At 36.6% G+C, this 26,898-nt stretch overlaps 1 protein-coding gene and 1 pseudogene across 6 annotated transcripts in view; both read left to right on the top strand.

Annotated features, from left to right (window-relative positions):
- The window catches only part of ZCWPW2 (zinc finger CW-type and PWWP domain containing 2), a 176,962-nt gene that overhangs the window by 83,509 nt on the left and 66,555 nt on the right, over positions 1–26,898 (top strand). For all 6 annotated transcript variants that reach the window (XM_054552444.2, XM_054552448.2, XM_054552443.2 and 3 more), the window contains one exon: positions 3,456–3,615. In XM_054552444.2, the coding sequence (XP_054408419.2) occupies positions 3,456–3,615 (160 nt within the window). The remainder of the gene's footprint in view (positions 1–3,455; positions 3,616–26,898) is intronic.
- LOC103890224 (large ribosomal subunit protein eL34-like) lies at positions 14,253–17,026 on the top strand (annotated as a pseudogene).

The following is a 26,898-nucleotide window of genomic DNA, read 5'->3' as shown; positions in this document are numbered from 1 at the left end:
CAAATTTGAGGGTGTGGGGAGGACAAAATTCAGCCCATAATGATGTCACTTTACAATTTTTTAATTTGACAAAAACCAAAAATGTGTAAAGTATGTTTGTTTGAACTTTATAACAACATAGTCAGGAACCAGTTACTGTGAGGTCTAGATACCTGCTTGGTGCCTGTATTAGTTTGTTCTCACACTGCTAATAAAGACATACTTGAGACTGGGTAATTTATAAAGAAAAGAGGTTTAATTGACTCACAGGTCAGCATGGCTGGAGAGGCCTCCAGGAACTTACAGTCATGGCGGAAGGGGAAGCAAACACATCCTTCTTCACATGGTGGCAGCAAGGAGAAGTGCTGAGCAAAGAGGGAAAAGCCCCTTATAAAAGCATCAGATCTCATGAGAACTCACTCACTATCACAAGAACAGCAGCATTGGGGTAACCACCCTCATGACTCAATTACCTCCCACCAGGTCCCTCCTGCAACATGTGGGGATTATGGGAATTACAATTCAAGATGAGATTTGGGTGGGGACACAAAGCCTAACCATATCAGTGCGTCTTGTCTGGTTTATGGCAAAACCAGAGAAAAATGGTCAAGAGACTTGAGCATGTGTTGGTCTTTGCTGTACCAGTAGGAAATGTTGGAAAAATCTAAGCATTCTGTGTCTCAGATCACTGAACTATATATAACATGTGGGGGCATACAAAAGGTATAGGGCTACAGGATTTGGGATTATGAACATCATTGTCTAACTGGGACTTTACAGTGCTGCAAAGTGAAGTAACACTTGACAGCTGTACAGATTTTTGAATGGTTTGGTATATTAGATATGCATATTTTATATCTTGGTCTGTAAAACTCCATCATATTTCTACTGTACATTCCTTAATCATAGCTTACTGACCTTATTTGCTGCCTTCCCTTCCTGCTTTATTCTCTGAACAGTAGGTCAGAGTATAGAATGATTGGTTAATTTTTTAACACTTAGTTGATATATAAGTGCAATTTTGCCATGGATAGTTTTAGCGTAATAATTTACATTGTGCTATTTAAATACAAGATGATAATTTTGATTTTAGAGTTGTAGTTTTTAAAATAAAAAGTCAATTTTTTGATACATTAATACTAAGTATTTAAGAAATTGTAGACTTGATATATATGTAAGATAAATAAAATATCTAGCTATAGTTACAATGTATTATGTGAATAAAAAAATAGACATTACTGAGACAAACTCATCTGTATCTTTTTCAGTTTTATTTCACTGAAAGCCCATCATCATTCTATCCTTGGTCTTGATACAGTAGCAATCCTTATTGATCAAACATCAGATAAGAAAGGCCTTTTGTTATTTTAGTAACTTTACTCTTTTGACTATGGTATAAGATAATCCTCATCAAATTGCTTTTATCATAGAGCTGGAGAAAACCTTCAGAGGTCATATGGTTGCCCCACTTCAATAAGCAAAGCATATTCTTACACACACACACACACACACACACACACACAAACACACATACCCCCTACACTATACACCACACATACTTTGGTACTCTTTATCAAATGGTTGTGTAGGCTCTTAACCAGCAAGGAAATGTAATTTATGAGGCTGAATATTCCATCTTTGGGCTAATTATTCTTAAGTCCTTTTATTTTTTTCCTTTCTTGAGTTGAATATAGCCTCCCTGTGGTTTCCCTCCCTTTGGTACTGATCCCACTTCTGAGCCATCCATGACTGTGACCTAGTCTAGTGTAAAACATTTGGGTTTTGGCATTAGAAAGTCCTTTTTCAAACCATGTTTTCACCTTTTATTAACAGTCTTCTTAAGAAAGTTACAGAATAGCTCCAAGACTCAGTTTTCATTTAAATAAAGAAAATAGGCTGGGTGTGGTGGCTCATGCCTGTAATCCCAGCACTTTGGGAGGCCGAGGCGGGCGGATCACTTGAGGTCAGGAGTTCGAGACCAGCCTGACCAACATGATGAAACCCCGTCTCTACTAATTAGCCAGGCATGGTGGCAGGCGCCTGTAATCCCAGTTACTTGGGAGACGGAGGCTGGAGAATCACTTGAACCCAGGAGACGGAGGCTGCAGTGAGCCGAGATCGCACTATTGGACTCCAGCCTGGGTGACAGAGCGAGACTCCCTCTAAAAAAAAAAAAAAAAAAAAAAACACTTACTTCATCACTTCATCAGGTTGGTGGGAGGATCAAATTGATAATCAAAGCCTCAAAGGAGTGCTGGGAACACTGACATCATTAACTTGCCTCAGTAAGTTGCCTCTTCCAATTCCACCCCAGTTTTTTTTTTTTGACCACTTTTAAATATCTGTGATATTCCTCCTCAGTTTCTCTTATAATACCCTTGAATCAATTTTCATTTTACTGTTTAAAATTACAGAAATTATTTTTAAAATATTGAGCAAATATATTACTTAAAAATTCTAATTTTCTTAGCGCTAAATTTGTTTTTATTTACATTCACAATCAGGAATTTTTACAGTGATTATGTTCTCGTAAATTTTTAGTTTATTTCAAACTTCCTTTTAAACAGAACATGACAAACCAAATAAAATGAATAACTTCTTAGGTGTGGGTTTTCTCACTTCAGAGGTTTTTCAGGACTATTCTCTAATTTCTGTTTTTGCTTATCAGAGGTGTTAATGACAGGAGCCCTCTGCTGCATATTATGAAATAGAAAAACCAAATACAACAAAAAAAAGTAGAATAGAATGGGTAAAAGTGGGAAATGAAGACCAAAGAGAAAAATGAAACATATCAAGAAATTTGTAGACGTTTATGTCATGAAAGAACATATCTCTAAATGTTTGTTTTTAATAAAGAATAAATTTTATTTTCAATGTTGAAGATTTTTTAACAATGTGGTCACCTGGCAATGCAGCAGATGGAGGAAGGAGACAGGATGGAACTGCAGAGCTCTATTTCTGCTTTTCCCACAGTAGTTTGACTCTACAGCATTATCAAAGCCTGAGCTACCAGGATTCCTTTGGCAGACCTGGCTCAGGAAATACCAGCTCTCTCCCACTCCATCAGAAGCCATGCTTAGTGGGTTAACATTTTGCTAATTAATCATTTGATTGTTTAGAGTTAATTCAGCTCTACATGAATTTGAGGAATCTTTTTTTTTCTCTTATCTTTTTTATCATCAGTGCCTAAATATCTCTTATTGTCCCTGGAGATCATTCTTTTGCTTTATAATTCTTTCCTCATGTCTTATCTATATCTTAAACTTGTGACCATTTCAAAGCTTTCTATAACTATAAAATACAATTTATTACTTGTATAAAACAAATATCCTACCTTTGAAAGATACAAGTAGGAATATATGTTTTGTGAAAAGTCATTAAAATTCAAAGGAGGAAGTTAATATGTGATTGATAGATGTGTTGATGTCTGCCTTTTTAAAAGCATCAAAATAATTACAAATATTTTCTTTTGAAAGTTGGCCAGGAATACTTTGCCCTGACCGTTTTAAAGGGAAATATGTAACTTATGACCCGGATGGAAATGTTGAAGAGTATCACATAGAATTCCTGGGCGATCCCCATTCAAGATCATGGATAAAGGCAACATTCGTTGGACATTATAGTATCACATTAAAGGTAGGTACAGTAACATCAAAACTTTATTCTTATTGCACTTATTTTTAGTTATGGTAATTTTTATCTTTGATCATAAAATATATATAATTATTTGCTTTTAGATTGATATAATGTATGCTGTTTATTTAATTCAAATATGTGTATTTTTAGTGTTTTTCTCAAAGAAAGTATGGATATAAAATAGTTGCGAGAGTTTTAAATTTTATTTTTCTTTCTGTCTTTTTTTTTTTTTTTTTTTTTTGGAGACAGAGTCTCGCTCTGTCGCCCAGGCTGGAGTGCAATGGCGCCATCTCGGCTCACTGCAAGCTCCGCCTCCCGGGTTCACGCCATTCTCCTGCCTCAGACTCCCGGGTAGCTTGGACTACAGGTGCCCGCCACCATACACGGCTAATTTTTTTGTGTTTTTAGTAGAGACGGGGTTTCACCTCGGCAGGATGGTCTTGAGCTCCTGACCTTGTGATCAGCCTGCCTCGGCCTCCCAAAGTGCTGGGATTAGAGGCGTGAGCCACTGCACCTGGCCTTAAATTTTATTTTTCTAATGGTAATATAATAAAAATCAACTGAAGACTTTATGTGGTTGCCTTTTGAAACAATTTTAAGACTATCATTTGGTAATTTTTAAATTCTCTTAAGAAGAGGAGACTCTATGTTATAGCCATAGCTCACAGGAAAAATTAATTATGGATTGCAACCGGTTTTTCAATTTCAAATGGACTATTTCATTTATACTAACTCCTTCAGTATCTTTTGGACTCTTTTTAAACTTTAAATCTCATATTACAATTAATAGATAGACTATTAGGTTAGTGTAAAAGTAACTGCGATTTTGCCATTACTTTTTCACCAACCTAATAGTTTCTCAAATTTATGAGAATAGGTAAACTGGACCTATTTCCACATATTTGGTTTAATAAGTATAAATCAATTAAATGATCTGTGTTTATATTCTAATATTGAAACTTTTCATCTGCAAATCATGCTTTCATTAAAACTTGATAAAAAGTAGATGTCAGAAATGTGGATACCTTTTACTCAATTTGAATATTTTCTGTTTTTTTCTTTTTTTTTTTTTTTTGTGATGGCCAGCCTTGAATTACTGGGCTCAGGTGATCCTCTTGCCTCAGCCTCCCAAGTAGTTAAGTCTACAAGCAGACACTACTGTGCCCAGCTGGATGTTTTTTGTTTGTTTTGTTAATAGTGAGATGTGTACATATTTAGAAATACAAATAAGTACATGTGTATATTTAAAACATGCAATTTAATCCACAGTAAAGTTAAATCTGTGAAAATTAGAGGTACTTTTTAATGGGTTTTTACTATATCTTTGGCAAATATATAGTAAAAACTATGTATTTTATACTATTTTGTTTGGTATTTTATACTATTCAGTTTGAAGCAGGTAAGAGGGAAGGCTGTTTTTGTGAAAACATTTAAGTATGGAATAACACTGTATAAATCAATTTCATGCTAGTTGTGATCCAGTCATCTTTATATGAGGCATCTTCTGTGCTCTGACGTTTTGAATGTGCTCCTAGATACCTCTGCTGGCAACCACAGAAGCCAGGATAGAATCTTCCATCTTGGCCCCTTTATAAAGGATAGGGGAATCTTTTAACTGCTCATGAAGCTGACCTTAGAATCTTACCTCGGGATAGCTGAGATTTCCTTTCCTTTGAAGATGGAGATTGTATTGACTCCAATTTACACTCTATTGCCTAGACTTCCCAGGGATTTAATCTTTTATGGTCCTTTCCACTTTGGAGCTCCTATATCCTCAAATGCTATCTCTATACTGCACCACATTGATCTAGATATTAAATACATGCCCCCAACTTCAGAAAAAAAGACAAAACCACTTACACAAAACGTAATATATATTTAGACAATGTAGAGTTTTAAAAATTTTTTTCTAGAGGAGAAGTATGTAAATTGTACAAGTTGTCTGATCACTTTTTCTAAAGCCGGATGAAGAATGATAGTCATGTGTAATTTTCACTGGTTACTGCTAAATCTTACTTCATACACTATTTCAACTTCATTTTCCTCTAAATTAATTCTTCTAAATTAATTAACAACTAATTAATATTTCAGGATTTTCACTGAATATGGATGCTGTATATTTTGCAGTGCATATATGAAGGTGGTCTAGACATAAATTTGCCTACAAAGACCTGCATTATATGCATTTAAATTAAATATTTTTTTGTTTTATTATGAAAATTTTAACCATTTTATTTTGGCTCAATCACGTTTGTCTAGTCTTTTAAATAGTTAATTTAATAGGTACATGGTTGCCATGTTTATGAGACCTCTGACTTAATTAATTTTATTAAGAGCACAACAGTACTCAGTCATTCTCTAGTTATACAGATGATAGTGTTTTCCCCTAATAAATGGAACTATTCATTAATACACTGAGATATACTCCAGAAAATAGTTGAAGGAAATATTTTTATTATAGATTTATAACTGATGTTAGTTTATATATTTTAGTTTTTAATCGGTAGCTATAAACATAGCTGAAATCCAGCCTCCTCTCTTATAAAGCAGCCTTGATATTCTTGAAAGTATTCAGAGATGGGATTCTGGGAAGATGGTAGAGTAGGAAGCACCATGAATATGTCTCTCCACCTAGACAACAATCAGGCACTGGCAGAATCTGTCTAATGTAACTATTTTTGAACTCTGGAGTCTATTGAAGGCTTGAAACTTCCAGGAAAAGGCTTGGACTGTATGCTGCAGTTAATTTCCATCAACTTCAGCTCTTAACACAATAGCAGCTACCAGTCCCCATTCCCAGCCCTGTGGCAGACAGTTGCACATGTTTCTGGAGCATCTTGCACATAACTTACAGGAGCTGAGGTGGTCAAAAATGACCCTGTTTTTCAAATAGTAGGGATCTGTGCTGTAATCACTGATTGCTGCTTATGATCACAAAGGTACAGACAATGAAAGGGGCAGCTACTGTTATTGTAATCTCCCTCATTTTTGCAAGCCCCTCCCCCTTCAGCTGAAGTGACTTCCAGGAGATTTAAAGGGCTGGCACCCTTTTGCACCACCACTTTCATTTTTCCATTTTTCCTCTTGTGAAAGCCAGACATTAAACATAGGAAATTTTAAACCAACTGTATATACAGGGAAAATTAGAAAGTGACTGCACAGGCAGAGGGAAAGGTGCAGGCTCAGAAAAGACTTGAGCGGACTTAAAGTTTTAGTTCAGGCTGATCCTTGGCACAAAGATAGCCTACAACAATAAAAAGATAAACAAAAACAATCTCAAAAACAGCCAATTGTGGGGAAGATGATGAATTTGATTTTCAAACTTACCACATTATTAGACTTAAAAGTCCAGTTTTCAACAAAAATTCATAAGGCCTATAAAGAAACAGGAAAGTATGGCTCATTTAAAGGAAAAAAAATCAACAGAAACTGTCCCTGACAAAAACTTGATGGCGGGTCTACTAGACAAATACTTTAAAGCCACTGTCTTAAAGATGCTCAAAGAACTAAAGGAAGATATTGAGAGTCAAGAACATGATGTATGAACAAAAGACAAATATGAATAAGGAATTAGAAAACCTATAAGAAAACCAAAAGAAATTTAGGAACAGAAAAGTACAACTGAAATGAAAAGTTCACTATATGGATTCAAAGACAAATTAGAGCAGAGAGAAGAAAGAATCGGCAAACTTGAAGACAGAACAATGGAAATTATTGAGTCTCAGTGTATTAGTCAGGGTTCTCTAGAGGGACAGAACTAACAGTATATACATATATCCTAGTATATATCCTATAGTTTTTATATATATATATACACCATAGGATATATATATGTATATATATACACCATAGGATATATATGTATATATATACACCATAGGATATATATATGTGTGTATATATACACCATAGGATATATATATGTGTATATATACACCATAGGATATATATATGTGTATATATACACCACAGGATATATATATGTGTATATATACATCATAGGATATATATATGTGTATATATATACCATAGGATATATATGTGTATATATATACACCATAGGCTATATATATGTGTGTGTGTGTATATATATATGTGTGTGTATATATATATATACACACACATCATAGGATGTATATATATATATATACCTACATATAAAGGGGAGTTTATTAAGTATTAACTTACATGATCACAACATCCACAATAGGCTGTCTTCAAGCTTGAGGAGCAAATAGAGCCAGTCCAAATCTCAAAACTGAAGAACTTGGAGTCTGATGTTTAAGGGCAGGAAGCATCCAGCATGGGAGAAAGATGTAGGCTGGGAGGCTAGGCCAGTCTCTCCTTTTCACATTTTTCTGCCTGCTTTATATTTGCTGGCATCTGATTAAATGGTGCCCACCCAATTAAGGGTGGCTCTGCCTTTCCCAGCCCAATGACTCCAATGTTAATCTCCTTGGGCAACACCCTCACAGACACACCCAAGATCAATACTTTGTATCCTTCAATTCAATCAAGTTGACACTCAGTATTAACCATCACAAGCCCACCCCTTGGCAACTGGAACCTATACACATCTCCTGAGATCATACGTAATCTTCAAATAAAGACAATAATAAGATCATAATTATGCCTAACATAATACAAGTATCCTTTGTACAATCGGAAATGCACCAGTTCCCAATCCAAGTACTCTTGCATAAAGTTAACAATACCTAAATGCTGATATGAAGTCAATAAATCTTCTGTCACATGAGAAAGGAAAAAGGAAATAAAATGAAGATATTTTCTTAGTACAAGTGTATACATGAACGAACATGTTTTTAACAAAGAAAGAGGAAATACTCATGACAATTACAGTCCCATTTCTGCAGCTGGTCACGTGGTTGTAGCTCGTATTGATGACTACCTTCTTCTACTACCCATTCTATATTCCCTTTGCCTTCAGCAAGCATCTCAGCAGGTCATGGTTTTTTTCCTGATGAAGTGACCAAAACCTTCATTCCTGAGGGGTCTGGGCTATTTGTAGTCCTGCCTGGATTGGGCTGTTGTAGTTTGCCATTGACCTTAATCACAGGGCATGGTAATACTAAGAGAAACTCTCATGGATCTCCTATATTCCATGTGTACTCTTCCTTACCTCCATTGTGGAGTAGTAGACTGATTTCATCTTGATATCCCAGGTCAATCACCCAAGCCAACATTGTAACTCCTTTCATAGCCTGTTGACTTAAAGGTAGGAGAAGCCCAAAGTGTCCAGGTGGCAATCTTAACTTCCAGTTTAATGGAATCATTGTTGTGTCTCCTGATGGCAACATTCCTCCCTCTGGAACTAAGACCTCTAGGCCAGCAAAACATAATGTTGCAGAAACAGGAAGCAAAAATTTTACTAGTGGATCACTAGCAGTGATGGTGAGTGGTGCCACTTCCATTTCCACCTCTTGATTCCTGGACCTGTGAATCCTGGCTATGGGAGAAACAGTACCATATAATGGATGCTGATTCAGAACATACGCAGCCTTCTGGAGAACTTTGCCTCAGCTCTGCAAAGTATTGTCACCTAGTTGGCATTATAATTGTGACTTCAAATGGCTATTCCACTGTTCTATCAATCCAGCTACTTCAGGATGATGGGGAACATGGTAAGACCAGTGAATTTTATAAGCCTGAGCCCACTGCCATGCTTCTTTAGCTGTAAAGTGAGTGCCTTGGTCAGAGGCAATGCTGTGTGGAATACTGTGATGGTGGATAAGGCATTCTGTGAGTCGATGGATGATAGTCTTGGCAGAAGCATTGTGTGCAGGTTAGGTAAACCCATATCCAGAGTAAGTGTCTTTTCCAGTGAGGACCTCTGCCTTTTCCATGATGATAGAGGTCCAATATAATCAACCAGCTACCAGGTAGCTAGCTGATCACCCCAAGGAATGGTGCCATATCGAAGACTCAGTGTTGGTCTCTGCTGCTGGCAAATTGGGCACTCAGCAGTGGCTGTAGCCAGGTCACCCTTGGGGAGTGGAAGTCAATGTTGCTGAGCCCATGCATAACCTCCATCCCTGCCACCATGGCCACTTTGTTCATGGGTCCATTGGGTGATGACAAAGATGACTGGGGAAAGAGGCTGAGTGGTGTCCACAGAACAGGGTCATCCTATCCACTTGATTTTTGAAATCCTTCTTTTCTGGGGTCACCTATTGGTGAGCACTCACATGGGATACAAATATCTTCACAGTTTTTGACCACTCAGAGAGGTCCATCCACATACCTCTTCCCCAAATTTCTTTGTTACCAATTTTCCAGTCATGCTTCTTCCAAGTCCCTGACCATCCAACCAAACCATTGGCTACAGCCCTTGAATCAGTATATAATCACACATCTGGCGATTTATCCTTCCATGCAAAGTGCACAACCAGGTGCACTGCTTGAAGTTTTGCCTAATGGGAAGATTACCATTCACAGCTCTCCTTCAGGGATGTCCTAGAAAGAGGCTGTAGTGCTGCAGCTGTCCACTTTCGAGTGGTGACTGCATATCATGCAGAACCATCTCTTCTTCTATCACCTGATCATAGGGAATTCATCATGGTAGGCCATTGGTGCAAGCTGGGGGAGAGAAGGCAGGGTGGCAGGACTGGAGACCGTGGGCATTTGAGCCACTTCTCCATGTAACTTACTTGTGCCTTCAGGACCTGCTTGAGCCCGATCACATATACCACTTCCATTTGATTATGGAATGCTGCTGTGCACAACCCACTTTATGGCTAGATGGGTCAGAAAGCACCCAGTTCATGACAGGCAGTTCAGGTCACCTGGGCACTTGATAATCCATAGGCAAATGTTCAGTTTCCACCAAAGCCCAGTAACAGGCCAAGAGCTGTCTCTCAAAAGGAGAGTAGTTATCCGCAGAAGATGGCAGGGCCTTACTCCAAAATCCTGGAGGCCTCCACTGTGATTTACCTATTTGGGCCTGCCAAAGGCTCCAGACAGCATCCTTATTTGCCACTGACACTTCAAGCAACATTGGTTCTGCTGGGTCATATGGCCCAAGTGACAGAACAGTTTGCACAACAGCCTGGACCTATTGCATAGCCTTCTCCTGTTCTGGACCACACTCAAAACTGAGAGCCTTTTGGATCACTGAGTAAATGCACCAGAGTAACACACCCAAATGAGGAATACGTTGCCTCCAAAATCCAAATAAACCCATTAGGCATTGTGCCTCTTTCTTGGTTGTAGGAGAGTCCAAATGCAGCAACTTATCCTTCGCCTTAGAAGGAATATCTCAACAAGTTCCACAACACTGGACTGACTCCTAGAAATTTTGCTGAGGTAGAAGTTCCCTGAATTTTAGTTGGATTTATTTCCCATCCTCTGGCATGCAAATGTCTCACCAATAAGTCCAGTGTGTTTGCTACTTCTTGCTCACTGGATCCAGCCAGCATAGTGTCATCAATATAATGGACCAGTGTGATATCTCATGGAAGTGAAAAGCAATCAAGGTCTCCCTGAATAAGATTATGACACAAAGCTGGAGAGTTGATATACCCCTGAGGTGGGACAGTAAAAGTATATTGCTGGCCTTGCCAGCTGAAGGCAAATTGCTTTTGGTGGGCCTTATGGACAGGAATGGAGAAAAAGGTATTTGCCAAGTCAATGGCTGCAACCAGGTATCAGGAGATGTGTTAATTTGCTCAAGCAATGAAACCACATCTGGTATAGCAGCTGCAATTGGAATCACCACTTGGTTACACTTATGGTAATCCACTGTCATTCTCCAAGATCTATCTGTCTTCTGCACAGGCCAAATAGGAGAGTTGAACAGGGATGTGGTGGGGATCACCACCCCTGTGTCCTTCAAGTCCTTGATGGTGGCACTAATCTCCACAGTCCCTCCAGGGATGCGATATTGTTTTTGATTTACTATTTCTCTCAGTAGAGGCAGCTCTAATGGCTTCTATTTGGCCCTTCCCACAATAATAGCCCTCACCTTACCAGTCAGGTAGCCAATGTGGGGGTTCTGCCCGCTGCTAAATATGTCTATGCCAATTATGCATTCTGGCACTGGGGAAATGACCGTAGGATGAGTCCAGGGACCCACTGGACCCACTGTAAGTCAGACCTGAGCTAAAACTCCATTAATTACCTGACCTCCATATGCCCCTACTTTAACTGGAGGACTACAATGACATTTTGGGTCCCCTGGAATCAACGTCAGCTCAGAGCCAGTGTCTAGTAGTCCCTGAAATTTCTGATCATTTCCAGTGCACAGTTACACAGGTGAAAGCCCAGAGGTATCCTTGGGGACATGTGGGAGAAAGGTTCACTGCATAAATTGTCAGTAATTCAGTGGGGTCCTTCCTCAAGGTGACCTGGCCTCCCCTTCATTCAAGTGGTTCTGGGTCTGTAAACTGGCTCAAGTCTGGAAATTGATTGAGGGGGTGTGGTTCTCTGTTTTTCTAATTCAAATTAGTCTTTGGTCCATTCAACCTAGAAGTTTTCTGCTTGTATAAATTAAGTAGGAATGCAGTAGGCTTCATATCGATTGCACTTCTAGGAACATTGTGATTAACTAGCCAATACCAGAGCTCTACACAAGTCAGACTATTCTGATTACTGCTTTGCTTCTGCTGTCCATTATAGTAGCTATGCCCACCTTGCCTTTAATGGTTGAGTGTCATCACTTGGCCCCTGCCACCTCAGGATCCAGTGATCCTCATTGTATTTAAATTTTGTAGCTGAGTAACTGTGGTTCCCACTGTTAGATCTGACATACAGAGAAGAGCAATTACAGGGCTCCTCAAAATTGCAGATGCTGCCCTCACAAATCTGTTTCACAAGGCATTGGTGAAGGGTATATCTTCTGGACCCTCCCAGCTAGGATGAGTAGGTCTAAGTGACTAATCCACTCCACCATCCCAATCTCCCTAAGCCTTTGGACCCCTTCCTCTACATTGAACCAAGGGAGATTAGGCACTTCCAGCTCACTCACAATGAACCATCTTTTAATCCATGTTTCATGTGACCAAGCAAATAAACCATTAGAACCTTTTTTTTTAACTCCCCAAGCTGCAACATTAAAAGCAGAGTCCCTACTTAGTGGTCCCAAATCAATAAATTCAGCCTGATCAAATTATGTCTTCCTTCCACCATTATCCCACACCCTTAATATTCATTATTATGCTTGTTCACCAGATTTCTGTTTATATAAATTAGAGAACTCAAACAGCCCTTTCTGAGTGTAGCACGCCTCCTCATGGTCACACTCTCAACCTCACCTCTAGGGGTCCACCAGGACTTTAGTCTAGTTATAGGTCTAGAAGATAACATGAGTGTTGAGGGTGGCTCCTGAGAAGAATCAACATTATTTTGCCTGGCAGCTGCGTCAGGGGAGGCCATCACTGTTGTCTCAGGCAGTGCAGGGTTTATCTCCTCAGACAAAGGCAGAAAGGCTGATGGCAGCATGGGTCGGGGAGGGGAAGTTGCCACTACAGAGTTTACAAATCTAGTATCCCCAGCTTCATGAGGGTCCTCCCACATGTCCCCATTCCACATTGCAGGGTCCCATTCTTTTCCAATCAATGCCTTCACTTTTAGAGTAGACACCTGGTGAGGCTGTGCATGCACCTTTCTTTGCAGGTCAGCCACTTGCATGATAAGAGCTTTCCACAATTTCAGCTCTTCCTCTACAGGAGATGACTCTCACTCAGGGCAATCTTAGCAGATTTGAGGCTCAGTATCTGCTTCTGAAGACAGGAGTTAGAATCACTGAGTTCATCATTTGCTTTTATCACTTTATCCACTGAACCTAGGAGGAACCAACCAGCTTCATTATATTCCTTGGTTCTCCAGATATGGTCAAACATATTATATATAGAGTCACCAAACTTCTTGCCTCACATGGGCAGTGAATCAGGAGTGTCAAATGCATTTATTTGGCTAACTCTCTAAAATGTTCACACCAAGGAGTATCAGTGTTTTCTATACTGATATGCTCTATAGAAGTAGAGTCCTTAGCATTTTGGGGTCTATCGTATTAAGCAGCCCACTCCAGAAACCTCCAAACCAACAAAAGAGCTCCATACCTATAGGATATATAGGTATATATCCTATTATATACCTATCATTATATATATATTTTGGGGTCTATCATATTCAGCAGCCAACTCCAGGAACCTCCAAACCAACAAAAGAGCTCCATACCTATAGGATATATAGGTATATATCCTATTATATACCTTATATATATATATATTATATATACCTTATATATATATTATATATACCTAATATATATAATATATACCTAATATATATATATATTAGGTATACCTTATATATATATTATATATACATAATATATACCTAATATATATATATATTAGGTATACCTTATATATATATTATATATACATAATATATACCTAATATATATATATATTAGGTATACCTTATATATATATTATATATACCTTATATATATATTATATATACCTTATATATATATATAATATATACCATATATATATATATATATATATATATATTTGAGTTTATTAACTCACCACTTGGGTTACAGAGTGAGGCCCTAACATTATTAGTCTAAAATCTAGTATATGTAACTTTGGTTTATAACTCCACATTTTGTTTTCTGCATAACTTAAGATACTGATGCACTGCAAAGAATTATTAGTTTATATTTTTGGGCAAACAACATATAAAGATGAAATTTAGTGACAACAACTGAAAGGGGTGGGGACGAAGCTGTTAAGGGAGCAGAATTTGTGTATGTTGTGGAAGATAAGCTGGTATAAATTCAAATTAAAGTGTTATAACTTTAGGATGTAATCCTCGTGTTAAACACAAAGAAAACAGCTATAGAATATATGCACAAGGAAATGAGAAAGGAATTTAAATGTTTCAGTATAAAAAATTAAACACAAAAGAAGCCAGTAAGGCAAGAAATGAGGAACAAAAAGCTGTAAGGCATGTTGAAAACAAATAGCAAAATGACAGAAATAATTCCCTTATTAGTAATTATTTAAATGGGTTAAACTCCCCAGTCAAAAGACAGAGATTAGTAGAATGAATAAAAAGACATGATCTTACCATCTGCTCTCTAACAAGAGATTCACTTTAGATCCAAAGACACAAATAGACTGAAAGTGAAAGAATGAGAAAAAATGTTCCATGCAAACAGTAACCAAAAGAGAACAGGGGTTGCTATACTAATATTGGATAAAATAAACATAAATATTACAAGAAACAAAAGAAGGATATTTTAATTAATAAGATGTTCAATATAGCAAGAAGAGATAGCTATTATAAACATGCATCTGTTAAGAGATTATTAAAACATATGAAGCAAAATCTTCCAGAATTGAAGGGAGAAATGGACAGTTCAACAATAATAGTTGGAGACTTAATACCCCATTCTCAGTAATGGATAGACCACCAGGCAGAAGATAAGTAAAGAAATAGAGAGCTCAAACAACACAGTAAATCAACTAGATTTAACAGACATGTACAAAACACTCTACCCAACAGGACTAGTATACAAATTTTTCTCAAGTTCACATGGGACATTTTCTACAATAGATGACATGATGGACCACAAATTAAGTCTCAAGAGGTTTTTAAAAGATAGATATAATGCAGAGTATTATCTTGGACCACAATGAAATGAAGGTAGAAATAATAACAGAGGTAAAATTAGAATTTGTGGGAATTAAACACCCCAAGACAACCAATGAATCAAAGAAAAAATTATAAGGGAAACTGGAAAACACTTAGAGATGAATGAAACACATCTTAGAGAAAGTGAAAACACAACGCACTAAAACTTATAGTATGCAATGAAAGCAGTACTGAGGGAGAAATTTATACCTACAAACACTTATTAAAAAAACAATAAATATTTCAAATCAACAACTTAACTTTAAAACTTAAAGGACCAGAAAAAGAAAAACTAAATCCAAAGCTACTACAAGGAAGGAAATATTAAAGATAAGAGCAGAGATAAGATATATAATAGAAAAACAATAGAGAAAATCAGTGAAAACAGAAGTTGGTTCTTTGAAAAGATCAATAAAACTGTCAAACCTTTAGCTAGATGGACTAAGAATTAAAGAGAAAAGACTCAAATTACTAAAGTCAGAAATAAAGCAGGGACATTACTACCAATTCTACATAAATAAAAATGACTATAAGAGCATACTGTGGACAGTTATACAGCAACAAATTGGATAACCTAGATGAAATGGACAAATTCCTAGAAACACAAAATCTAGCAAAACTAAAGCATGAAGAAATAGAAAACCTGAGTAGACCTGTAACTAGTAATGAGATTGAATTATCAATCCAAATCTCCCAACAATAAAGAATCCTAGACATGATGGCTTCACTTTGAAGTCTACCAAACACTTAAAGAACAATACTTATCCTTCAAATCCTACTTTTCAAAAAAACTGGATAGGAGGGCACACTTCCTAACTCATTCTATAAGGCCAGCATTACTCTGGTACAAAAGGCAGATAAAAACACTGCAAAGAAAGAAAAGTATAGGCCAGTATTCCTTATTTACATTGATGGAAAAAGTCAACAAAATATTAACAAACCTAATTCAGCAGAATAGTAAAAGAATTATACACTATGGCCAAATAGGATTTATCTTGGAATGTAAGAATAGTTCAATATATAAAAATCAACTAATGTAATACACCACATTACCAGAATGAAGGAAAAAATGATCAGCTTAATTAATGTAGAAAAAGTATTTGACAAGATGCAACAACTTTTCATGATTTAAAAAAAAAACACTCAACAAACTAGGAATGGAAGGCTACTATCTCAACATAATAAAAGCCATATATGAAAACTCATGGCAAACATTATATTCAAAGATGAAGGATTAAAAACTTTTCTTCTGAGATGAGGAACAAAGCACAGATGCCAACTTTCACCATTCTATTCAACATAGTTCTGAAAGTTCTAGCCAGAGCAATTAGGCAAGAAAAAAGAAATAAAAGATATCTAGCTTCCAGGGACGTTGTCTAGAGGCACTCAGAATGGTCCAGCATTTGACATACCATCGTAGGGTTTCCTACAATACAACCACTAATAAAACTAGGCTGTCCTGAACCCCTGGCAATATAATTGTTTACCTTTATACAAAGAAGGTTGGGAAAGCACCACATCTGCATGTGGTGTGTGCCCAGGCAGTCTTAGAGGGGTTCGTGCTGTGAGGCCTAAAGTTCTTATGAGATTGTCCAAAACAAAAAAACATGTCAGCAGGCCCTATGGTGTTTCCATGTGTGCTAAGTGTTTTCATGACAGGATCAAGTGTGCTTTCCTTATTGAGGAGCAGAAAATTGTTGTGAAATTGTTTAAGGTACAAGCACAGAGTCAGAAAACTAAATAAAAAATGAAGCTTTTTTTTAAGTAATGAAAATTAAAAGGCTTAAAAAAAAGACCCAAATTGGACAGAAAGAAGTAAAATTATCTTTGTTTGCAGGTGATATGATCTTCTGAGTAGAAAACCTTAAAGATCCCACAAAAAATATTAGAACTAATAGGTGAATTCAACAAGCAGCAGGATTCAAATACAACACAGAAATTCAGTTACATTTCCTTACACTAAGAATGCCAAAAGATAATTATAAAAATGATTCCATTTACAATGGCATCAAAAAGAATAAACTACCTGAGAATTAACCAAGGAGATAAAATACTTGTACAATGAAAACTACAAAACATTGGTGAACAAAGTTAAAGAAGATATAAATAAATAGAAATGTGTTCCATGTTCACAGATTGGAACTTACTATTGTTAAGGTGTCAATACTGGCCAGATGTGGTGGCTCATGCCTGTAATCCCAGCATTTTGGGAGGCAGAGGAGGATGTAACACTTGGGGCCAGGAGTTTGAGACCAGCCTGGCCACCATGGAAAAATCCCACCTCTACTAAAAATACAAAAATTAGCCAGGCACGTTGGTGCATGCCTATAATACCAGCTACCCGAGTGGCTGAGGCATGAGAATCATTTGAATCCAGGAGGCAGAGGTTGCAGTGAGCTGAGATTATGCCACTACACTCCAGCCTGGGCTACCGAGTGAGACTCTGTCTCAAAAAAAAAAAAAAAAAAAAAAAGGCAGTACTACCCAAAGCAATGTACAGAGTCAATGCAATCCCTGTTAAAATCCTAATGGTATTTTTGCATGAATAGCAAAACCCATCCTAAATTTATTTGGAATCTCAAGGGACCCTGAATAGCCAAAACAATCTTGAAGAAGAACTAAGCTAGAGGACTCACACTTCCTGATTTCAAAACTTAGGACAAAGCTACAGTAAACCTATAGACAAGTGGAATAGAATAAACAGCCCAGAAATAAATTCTCATGTAAATAGTCAAATTGTTCTTGACAGTAGGGCAAAGACCATTCAATGGGGAAAGGACAATCTTATCACCAAATAGTGCTCAGAAAAATTGGCTAGTCACATGCAAAAAAGTGAAGCTAGACCCTTACCTAAAACCATGTACAAAAACGAACTCATAACAGATCAAAGACCTAAATGTAAGACCTAAAATTCTAAAGTTTTAGAAAAAAACACAGGACAATAACTAGTGGCATATACCAACAATGGAATATTATTCTGCCTTAAATAGAAAGGAAATTCTGACATGCCACATCATGAAAGAACCTTGAGGATATTATGATAAGTGAAATAATACAATCACAAAATGACAAATACCATATGATTCCATTTATATGAAGTATTTAGAATAGTCAAAATTATAGAGACAAAGTAGAATGGTGCTGCCAGGGGCTGAGGGAAGTAGAGAATGGGAATTTATTGTTTAATGGGCACAGAATGTCAGCTTTCAAGATGAAAACAGTTATGGAGACAGAGGGTGGTGATGATTGCACAACATTATAAATGCATTTAGTAACACCAAACTGTACACTTAAAATAGTTAAAATGGTAGATTTTATGTGTATTTTATCACAATAAAAAATTACAGAAAGTATGTGTTCAGCATTTACATTACTCTAGTAATTACTCATAGAAATAACCATGAACATGTGCTGCAGGGCTATTTTTTTAAGCTGATGCATGGTGTAGAATTCTTCCCCATTAGTACAAATGATTTTTCTTTTATATTTAGTAGGTACATATCTGTGGAACCCATGATTTAAAAGTTTATGTTGTAGCTGGATAGATTACATGATTTAGTGTAGTGTTTTAGTGTAGAGTAATGTAGTGTTTGCTCTTCATGCAAGTCTTGCTGTGCATTAGGAAGCTTTACAAAACAAAAACAATAACAAAAACACAGAAATGTCTGAGCCTCACTCTACTGGATCAATTAAATCAGAATCTCTTGGAAAAGGGCCAGGCATAAGCACTTTTAAGTTCCTTAAGCATTTGAAGTTCCGTAAGTTTTAAGGAGAGAGAACCTCTGATTAAGTTTTTCTCAACTTGAGGCATTACAGTTTTGTTGGTTTTATCCTTACTAGTGTAGTAGTCTAACTTTGGTTATGGTTTATAGCTTTCTGTTGGCTTTCTTTGGAGTACTTCTTTTGTTAGCCTTTCTCTTTCATTTGCCTGGACTGGAAATTATGCTCACTGCCATAAGCTCACATGTCTAACCCAATAGTAATCAGTTTAACTGAGCACAACTTTGAGGTCATTCTTGTCATTCAATATTATTTATGATTTGTAGATATTGCTGATTCAGAATTTTGACTTAGTGTTTATAGCATGTTTAAGTTGATCATCCAGCTTGTAGGTGGCATAGAGCTATTATAATTTTTCTTGGGCATAAATAATGTATTCGTATTAGCAGTATAGTACAACCAGTAATTGCTTAGACTGCACTTTTGTAGTTTTTTTATGTTGCCAAGAAAAAGTAGATGGTTCATCTCTGATGCTAAGATGCTCCTATAGTAAAAATGTAGCTTGTCTTATCCATGATGTGAGTGGATGTTTTTGGCCATATATCTTAGTGGTCTGCTTATCATTGTATGTAAGATATTCCTATATACATATAGAACTATTTTGGGGGGTACCAGAGATCATTTGGGTGTTTATCCATTGTATTATGACGTTTACCCATATTTTCTAGGGAAATGGAAAGGGAGCTTTGCCATATTGCTAAACTTGAGCTTTATAGCTCCAATAATGCTGCTTTCTAATTGTGATAGTCATTAATATTGTTGATCAGCTTTCCAGATCTCTGCCTTCCTGCTGCAAAGTAGACTTGCACATTTGACACCCTTGTTGTAGGTAGGACCAGTGGCTTGTGAGTGAAAGTGATGAATATCACTTGTTTGAGCACTTCACTACTAGTGAAACATCATCCAGAGTTCTTTCTTTCCATGGCACAGTGACTGGTAATGTTTGAGGTGTCGGTTTGCTGTTGCCTCAGCCTGGATCCTGAGGGACTGTATTCAACATGTGCTGTGATGACTCCAATAACAAAAAGAGGCCACAAATGTTTATATCAATCATATATTGAGTCTATATATGTAGGCTGAAGATAGGTAGATCTTTTAAACATAATATTTAAAGTCTAACAGCCATCCCTTGAAGGTAGACATCATCACTATTTGACATAAGGAAGAAACAGAGACTCAGGCTACATGTCTACTCCAATGTCTGTCAGCTAAATGACAGGGCAATGGTTAGAATCCATATATCAAGTCCAAATTCTTTTCTCTTTGTACACTATGCCAACATATATATGCATAAGCAGTGGCTTAATTTATTTTTGAATGTTTTCTCACATTTGTACCTACAATGAGGAAATTTTTTGTTTTTAAATACATGTTGAATGATGGAAGTCTCTGGTAGACTTGCTCTTTACTTGCTGCTCAATGCTCCCCTATGGAGGAATAAAGACCAAGAAGAACAGGCAGAATTCTTATTTTCAAATTCCATTTGCAGTGGTCATTTGACTAGTACATCTGGATTAACATCTAATTAAAAAGTGTTTTGCTTCTAAGATTCATTAGGATCCCAATTCTAAGATGTAGTCTTTGATAAGGATTAGTAAACAAGTTTATAGCTTCATCATCTGGCAGCATTTTGCCATCAGAGTAATGGAGTGAAACAGGATACAGATTTATTAGCCAACACACTGGGAAAATACATTGGAAAATAAAAACTAAAAACTAAAAAACTCTTGCACCATGTTCCTACTAGCAAATAATCTTGTACAGCTACCAAATTCTCAGCAAAATTTTATTATACTAATCCCATAGTTGGCGTAAAATTTGCTGTACTTTTGCGATTATTAGATTCAACCTTTGTTTGTTTTCTAAACATCCTTTTAGTTTTTGTCCTGGAGAAAGGTTGAAGGAATTAGAGCATGACTCTATAACTGTGACATATTTGAATAATCTGCCAAGAAAAACTTTGGTAGTACTTTACAATAGGAAAAGAATAAAGTTGTCAAAGTGGTTAACATAGTGGTCAAAAAGGCAGACTCTAGAATCAGGTTCTTTGGGCTTGAAGGATAGCTCTGCTACTTACTAATGCTTGACCTAAGACAAGTCACTTAACTTTTACAAATCCCAGATGCCTTATCTTATTTATTTATTTATTTGTTTATATTTTGAGACAGAGCCTCACTCTGTCACCCAGGCTGGAGTGCAGTGGCACAGTCTTGGCTCACTGCAACCTCTGCTGCTCCAGTTCAAGCGATTCTCCTGCCGTTCTCCTGCCTCAGCCTCCCGAGTAGCAGGGATTACAGGCACCTGCCACCGTGCCTGGCTAATTTTTGTAGTTTTAGTAGAGATGGGGTTTCACCAGGTTGGCCAGGCTGGTCTTGAACTCCTGACCTTGTGATCCACCCACCTCAGCCTCCCAAAGTGCTGGGATTACAGGTGTGAGCCACTGTGCCCAGCCACCTTATCTTTAAAATAGTAATTGTGATAGCATCTGCCTTATAAAGTGGATATGAGTGTTAACTGAGATAATACATGTAAAGCATTTAGCATGTGCTTGTTATACAGTAGGCTCTCAATAAATGTTAGTTGTTAGTATTCACTGGAAGTAACAGGTTAAATATATAGTCAAATTATCTATTTCCTTTCCCTAGGACCCCATGTCTATAGGAGAGAGTACCAGAAAGATGCTCAGAACAATAAGGTGGAGAATAGTATCTTTTATTTTGACTAAGATCATATATAGAAAATTATGTGATTTTAATGGTCTTTATCAACAAACACAGTGCTCCCAGAAATTGAGAGAAGTAGAGCTAGTTGATCATCTTATTCTTTGATTCTTCAGTACATGACTGAAATGAGACCATTGCTGCAATGTTTTCATAGTTTACTGTAAACAGAAGTGTCAAGAACTATTGAAAGCAGGAAATAAGTTAGAGCCTTCTTAATCTGACTCCTTGGTGAATGAATAAGCCCAATATCAGCAGTGTCTCCAGAATACTTTGGATTTGTTTGATGGAATTTGGAAGGAGAACAGGAAATACTATATTTCATGTTCTTTGCAACTGAATGAAACCAGTTTCTTTCCCTATTTCTATTCTGCTTTTTGGATTCACTCACATTTATATATGCTGACTTCGCAGCACCAACTAAATTGTTGAATTCACCTCTGTCATCTCTCAACTTCATCTCTTATAAATTTAGATAGCTGTGAACTTGTACTGAAGTTAAAAGTCCAAACCAAATAATATGACCAACTTCACTCAGTATATAAAGAATGGAACAGGTGGCTACCTTTTCCATCATCAAATACATGAAAAATGTATCAATTAGGTTTCTCATATTGACCCTTCAATGGAACAGCAATATTCTTTTCTAAGAAATTTCAATATATAGCTTCCTCAATTTTCTAAAAGTGCTTATTTTCTGTTAAACAAAAAAACATGAATCAGGTCGTTATTTTTAAGCCAATATACAAGACTCACAAAATTGCCCTGAGAGTCATTTCCCTTATAAGAAAAGTTGCCTTATAATGAGATTTTTTTTGTGTTGGGGTTCTTAAATTAGTAAATAGCTGGAGAGTAACTTCTTGTTACATTCTTCCATCAAGAATGGTGAAGTCTAAAACTCAAAATCGTATAATTGTGAAAGTTTATAATTGTGTATATTTATAATTGTATATATTCTTTATCATTTTCCTTTCATTAATTCTTCCCTCTACCTTATTTTTACATATCAAAAGGAGTTTTAATAAAGCTTGACATATATATTGCATTAATAGTGCTGATATCATGAAGCAGGACTTATGTAGGGAGTATGATGTCCTAGCATTTTTAAAAATGAGATATTAGGCCATGCAAATATTTGTAAGAAAGAGGAGGATATATTATTAAATTTTGTGGATTTCCTCCTTTGTTATCTTTGTCATTACAAGCAAGTGTTATTCCCTTTCATGAGTACGCATTATACTTCTTCATCTTACTTTTTCACTTCTAACTTTTATTTTAAGTTCAGGGGTACATGTGTAGGATGTGCACATTTGTTACATAGGTAAGTGTGTGCCATGGTGGTTTGCAGCACAGGTCATCCCATCACCCAGGTATTAAGCCCAGCATCCCTTAGCTATTTTTCCCTATCTTCTCCATCTTCCTATTCCCCACCCTCTGACTGGCTCCGGTGTGTGTTGTCTCTCCCCTTGTGTCTATTTGGTCTCATTTAGCTCCCACTTAAAAGTAAGAACATGCAATATTTGGTTTTCTGTTCCTGCATTAGATGGCTAAGGATAATGGCCTCTGGCTCCATCCATGTCTGTGCAAAGGACATGATCTTATTCCTTCTTATGGCTGCATAGTATTTCATGTTGTATGTATACCACATTTTCTTTATCCAGTCTATCATTGATGGGCATCCAGGTTGATTCCATGTATTTGCTATTGTGAATAGTGCTACAGTGAACATATGTGTGCATGTGTCTTTATAATAGAGTGATTTTATTCCTTTGGGTCTATACCTAGTAATGGGATTGCTGGGTCTAATGGTATTTCTGTCTCAAGATCTTTGAGGAATCACCACACTGTCTTCCACAATGGTTGAACTAATTTACATTCCCACCATCAGTGTGACAGTATTCCCTTTTCTCTACAACCTCACCAGCATCTGTTATTTTTTGGCTTTTTAGTAGTAGCCATTCTGACTGGTGTGAGATGGTCCCTCATTGTGGTTTTGATTTGTATTTTTCTAATGATCAGTGATGTTGAACTTGTTTTCATATGCTTGTTGGCGGCATGTATGTCTTCTTTTGAAAAGTGTCTGTTCATGTACTTGGCCCACTTTTAAATGGGGCTGTTTGTTATTTTCTTGTAAATTTGTTTAAGTTCTCATAGATGGTGGATATTAGACTTTTGTTGGATGAATAGATTGCAAAAAGTTTTTCCCATTTTGTAGGTTGCCTGTTTACTCTGTTGATAGTTTCTTTTGCTGTACAGAAACTCTTTAGTTTAACTAGATCCCATTTGTCAATTTTTGCTTTTGTTGCAATTGCTTTTGACTTTTGTCATGAAATCTTTGCCCGTGCCTATGTTCTGAATGGTATTGCCTAGTTTTTTTTTTCCAGTGTTTTTATAGTTTTGGGTTTTACATTTAAGTCTTTATTTCATCTTGAGTTAATTTTTGTAAATGGTGTAAGGAAGGGGTCCAGTTTCAATTTTCTAGATATGGCTAGACAGTTCTCCCAGCAGCTTCTATTAAATAGGGAATCCTTTCCCCAGTGCTTATTTTGTCAGTTTTGTTGAAGATCAGATAGCTTAGGTGTGGGGCCCTTATTTCTGGGTTCTCTATTATGTTTCATTGGTCTATGTGTCTGTTCTTGTACCAGTACCATGCTGTTTTGGTTACTGTAGCCCTGTAGTATAATTTGAAGTCAGGTAGCATGATGCCTCCAGCTTTGTTCTTTTCGCTTAGGATTGTTTTGGCTATTCAGGCTCTTTTTCAAGTCCATATGAATTTTAAAAGAGCTTTTTCTAATTCTGTGAAGAATGTCAATGGTAGTTTAATGGGAATAGCATTGAATCTATAAATTACTTTGGTCAGTATGGCCATTTTCATGATATTGATTCTTCCTATCCATGAGCATGGATGTGTTTCCATTTGTTTCTGTCCTCTCTGATTGCTTTGAGCAGTGGTTTGTTGTTCTCCTTGAAGAAGTCCTTCACTTCCCTTGTTAGCTGTATTCCTAGGTATTTTATTCTTTTTGTGGCAATTGTGAATGAGAATTCATTTTTGATTTTGCTCTCGGTTTGCTTGTTGTTGGTGAATGCTAGCAATTTTCGCATATTGATTTTGTGTCCTAATACTGTGTTGAAGTTGCTTATCAGCTTAAGAAGCTTTTGGGCTGAGACGATGGGGTTTTCTAGATATAGGATTATGTCATTTGCAAACAAAGATAATTTGACTTTCTCCTTTCCTATTTGAATACTATTTCTTTCTCTTGCTTGATTGTCCTGGCCATAACTTCCAATACTGTGTTGAATAGGAGAGATGAGAGAGGCCATCCTTGTCTTGTTCCAGTTTTCAAGGGACTGCTTCCAGCTTTTGCATTCAGTATGATATTGGCTGTGGGTTTGTCTTTTATGGCTCTTATTATTTTGAGGTATGTTCCTTCAATACTTATTTTATTGAGAGTTTTTTACATGAAGGGCTGTTGAATTTTATCAAAGGTCTTGTCTGCATCTATTGAGATAATCATGTGTTTTTTGTCTTTAGTTCTGTTTATGTGATTCATCACATTTATTGATTTGCATATGTTGAACCAACCTTGCATCCTGGGGATGAAGCCAACTTGATCATGGTGGATAAGCTTTTTGATGTGCTGCTGGATTTGGTTTGCCAGTATTTTGACGAGGATTTTTGCACTGATGTTAATCAAGGATATTGGCCTGAAGTTTTCTTTGTTTGTTGTATCTATACCAGGTTTTGGTATCAGGATGATACTGGCCTCATAGAATGAGTTAGGGAGGAGTCCCTCCTTCTCTATTTTTTGGAATAGTTTCAGTAGGAATGGCATCATCTCTTCTTTATACCTCTGCCCTCTATCTTTCCTTTAAAGTATCTTCTAGTAAAGGATCAGGACCAGTCCATGAATTAGGTGAAATCCAGTATCCCCAAATCCTAAACAGTGCTGACTAAACTAGTTTTGAAAATAAATTTAGAATTATCACTTCTTTACCATTTGTTTAGCTCACAGAATATGTACTGATTCTGCATCACATATTTAACCATCTTCTTTACCTAGATTTCCCACCTGCCCTTATGATTCTATCATTAAACATAGAATCTGAGGATCTGTTTGTAGTAAACACAACTAGGGTTTCACCTTAAACATATATTGTATAAAAAATAAGCAAATATGGAGTAGAAAATAGCATCCAAGTATACTAACATTCTTTTAGGTTCAGGTCTTGATATCCATTAATATTGTGGCTTAAAATTTTTTAGGCTAATCCTGAGTTTTTAAAGGCTTAGTGCAAATGAGTGCATGCTTATTCCATGGCTGATTTAAACCTGTACACTTCTTGCAGTTCTATTTAATGTCTCTAGCTGCAGCAGTCTGCCTGGCTAGAGCAGTGGAAGATAGCAGCATTTTAGATAAGCACTGACTTTAAAAATTATCTATTGACTCTATGCTCATTTGCTTCTTGTGCTGTATTCATCAATATATTACTAATACTTCACTATCATTTTACATATCAGAGTTTACAACTGTTTATTTTGCTACAGACCTGAAGAATTTCAGTTTTGTTAAAAATTCTACACCTTGAAATCAGAATATATAAAATACTTTAAACTGTACACAGTGTTTTTATTCATTTTAAAAATTGTATTAAAATAGATATAAGACAAAATTTACCATCTTAATCATTTTTAAATGTACAGTTCATTGGTGATTTAAGTTTTTAACTACTGATTAATACTCCTAAAAATTTTTTCCTAAGCAATATTAAAGTGATCTGATACAGAAAATGCCACATGGCAGTTTCTCATCATTTTCAACACCACTTATTTTTTTATGATATGGGCTAAGTAACTCTTTATAACACCATCTTTGATAGTTAGGCAATAGAATTACCTTGTAGTGAAACAATATCATTTTGTAGCAGCTGAACACACAAACTCTCTAGGTTGTCTGTTATGAATTACAGCTCTGTCTTCTCTCTATGTAAACCTGTGCAAGTTCTAAACTCAGTGCCTCTGCTTTCTCATCTGTAAAATGAGAATTCTAGTGCCTACTTTATAAGCTTGTTAAAAAGCTAAATGAGTTATTTGTGAAGCGCTTAGGATGGTGCCTGT

The sequence above is a fragment of the Pongo abelii genome, chromosome 2 (genome assembly GCF_028885655.2).
Source record: "Pongo abelii isolate AG06213 chromosome 2, NHGRI_mPonAbe1-v2.0_pri, whole genome shotgun sequence".
In the NCBI taxonomy this organism is placed as follows: Eukaryota; Metazoa; Chordata; class Mammalia; order Primates; family Hominidae; genus Pongo; species Pongo abelii.
This window is presented reverse-complemented; position numbering and strand designations above follow the sequence as displayed.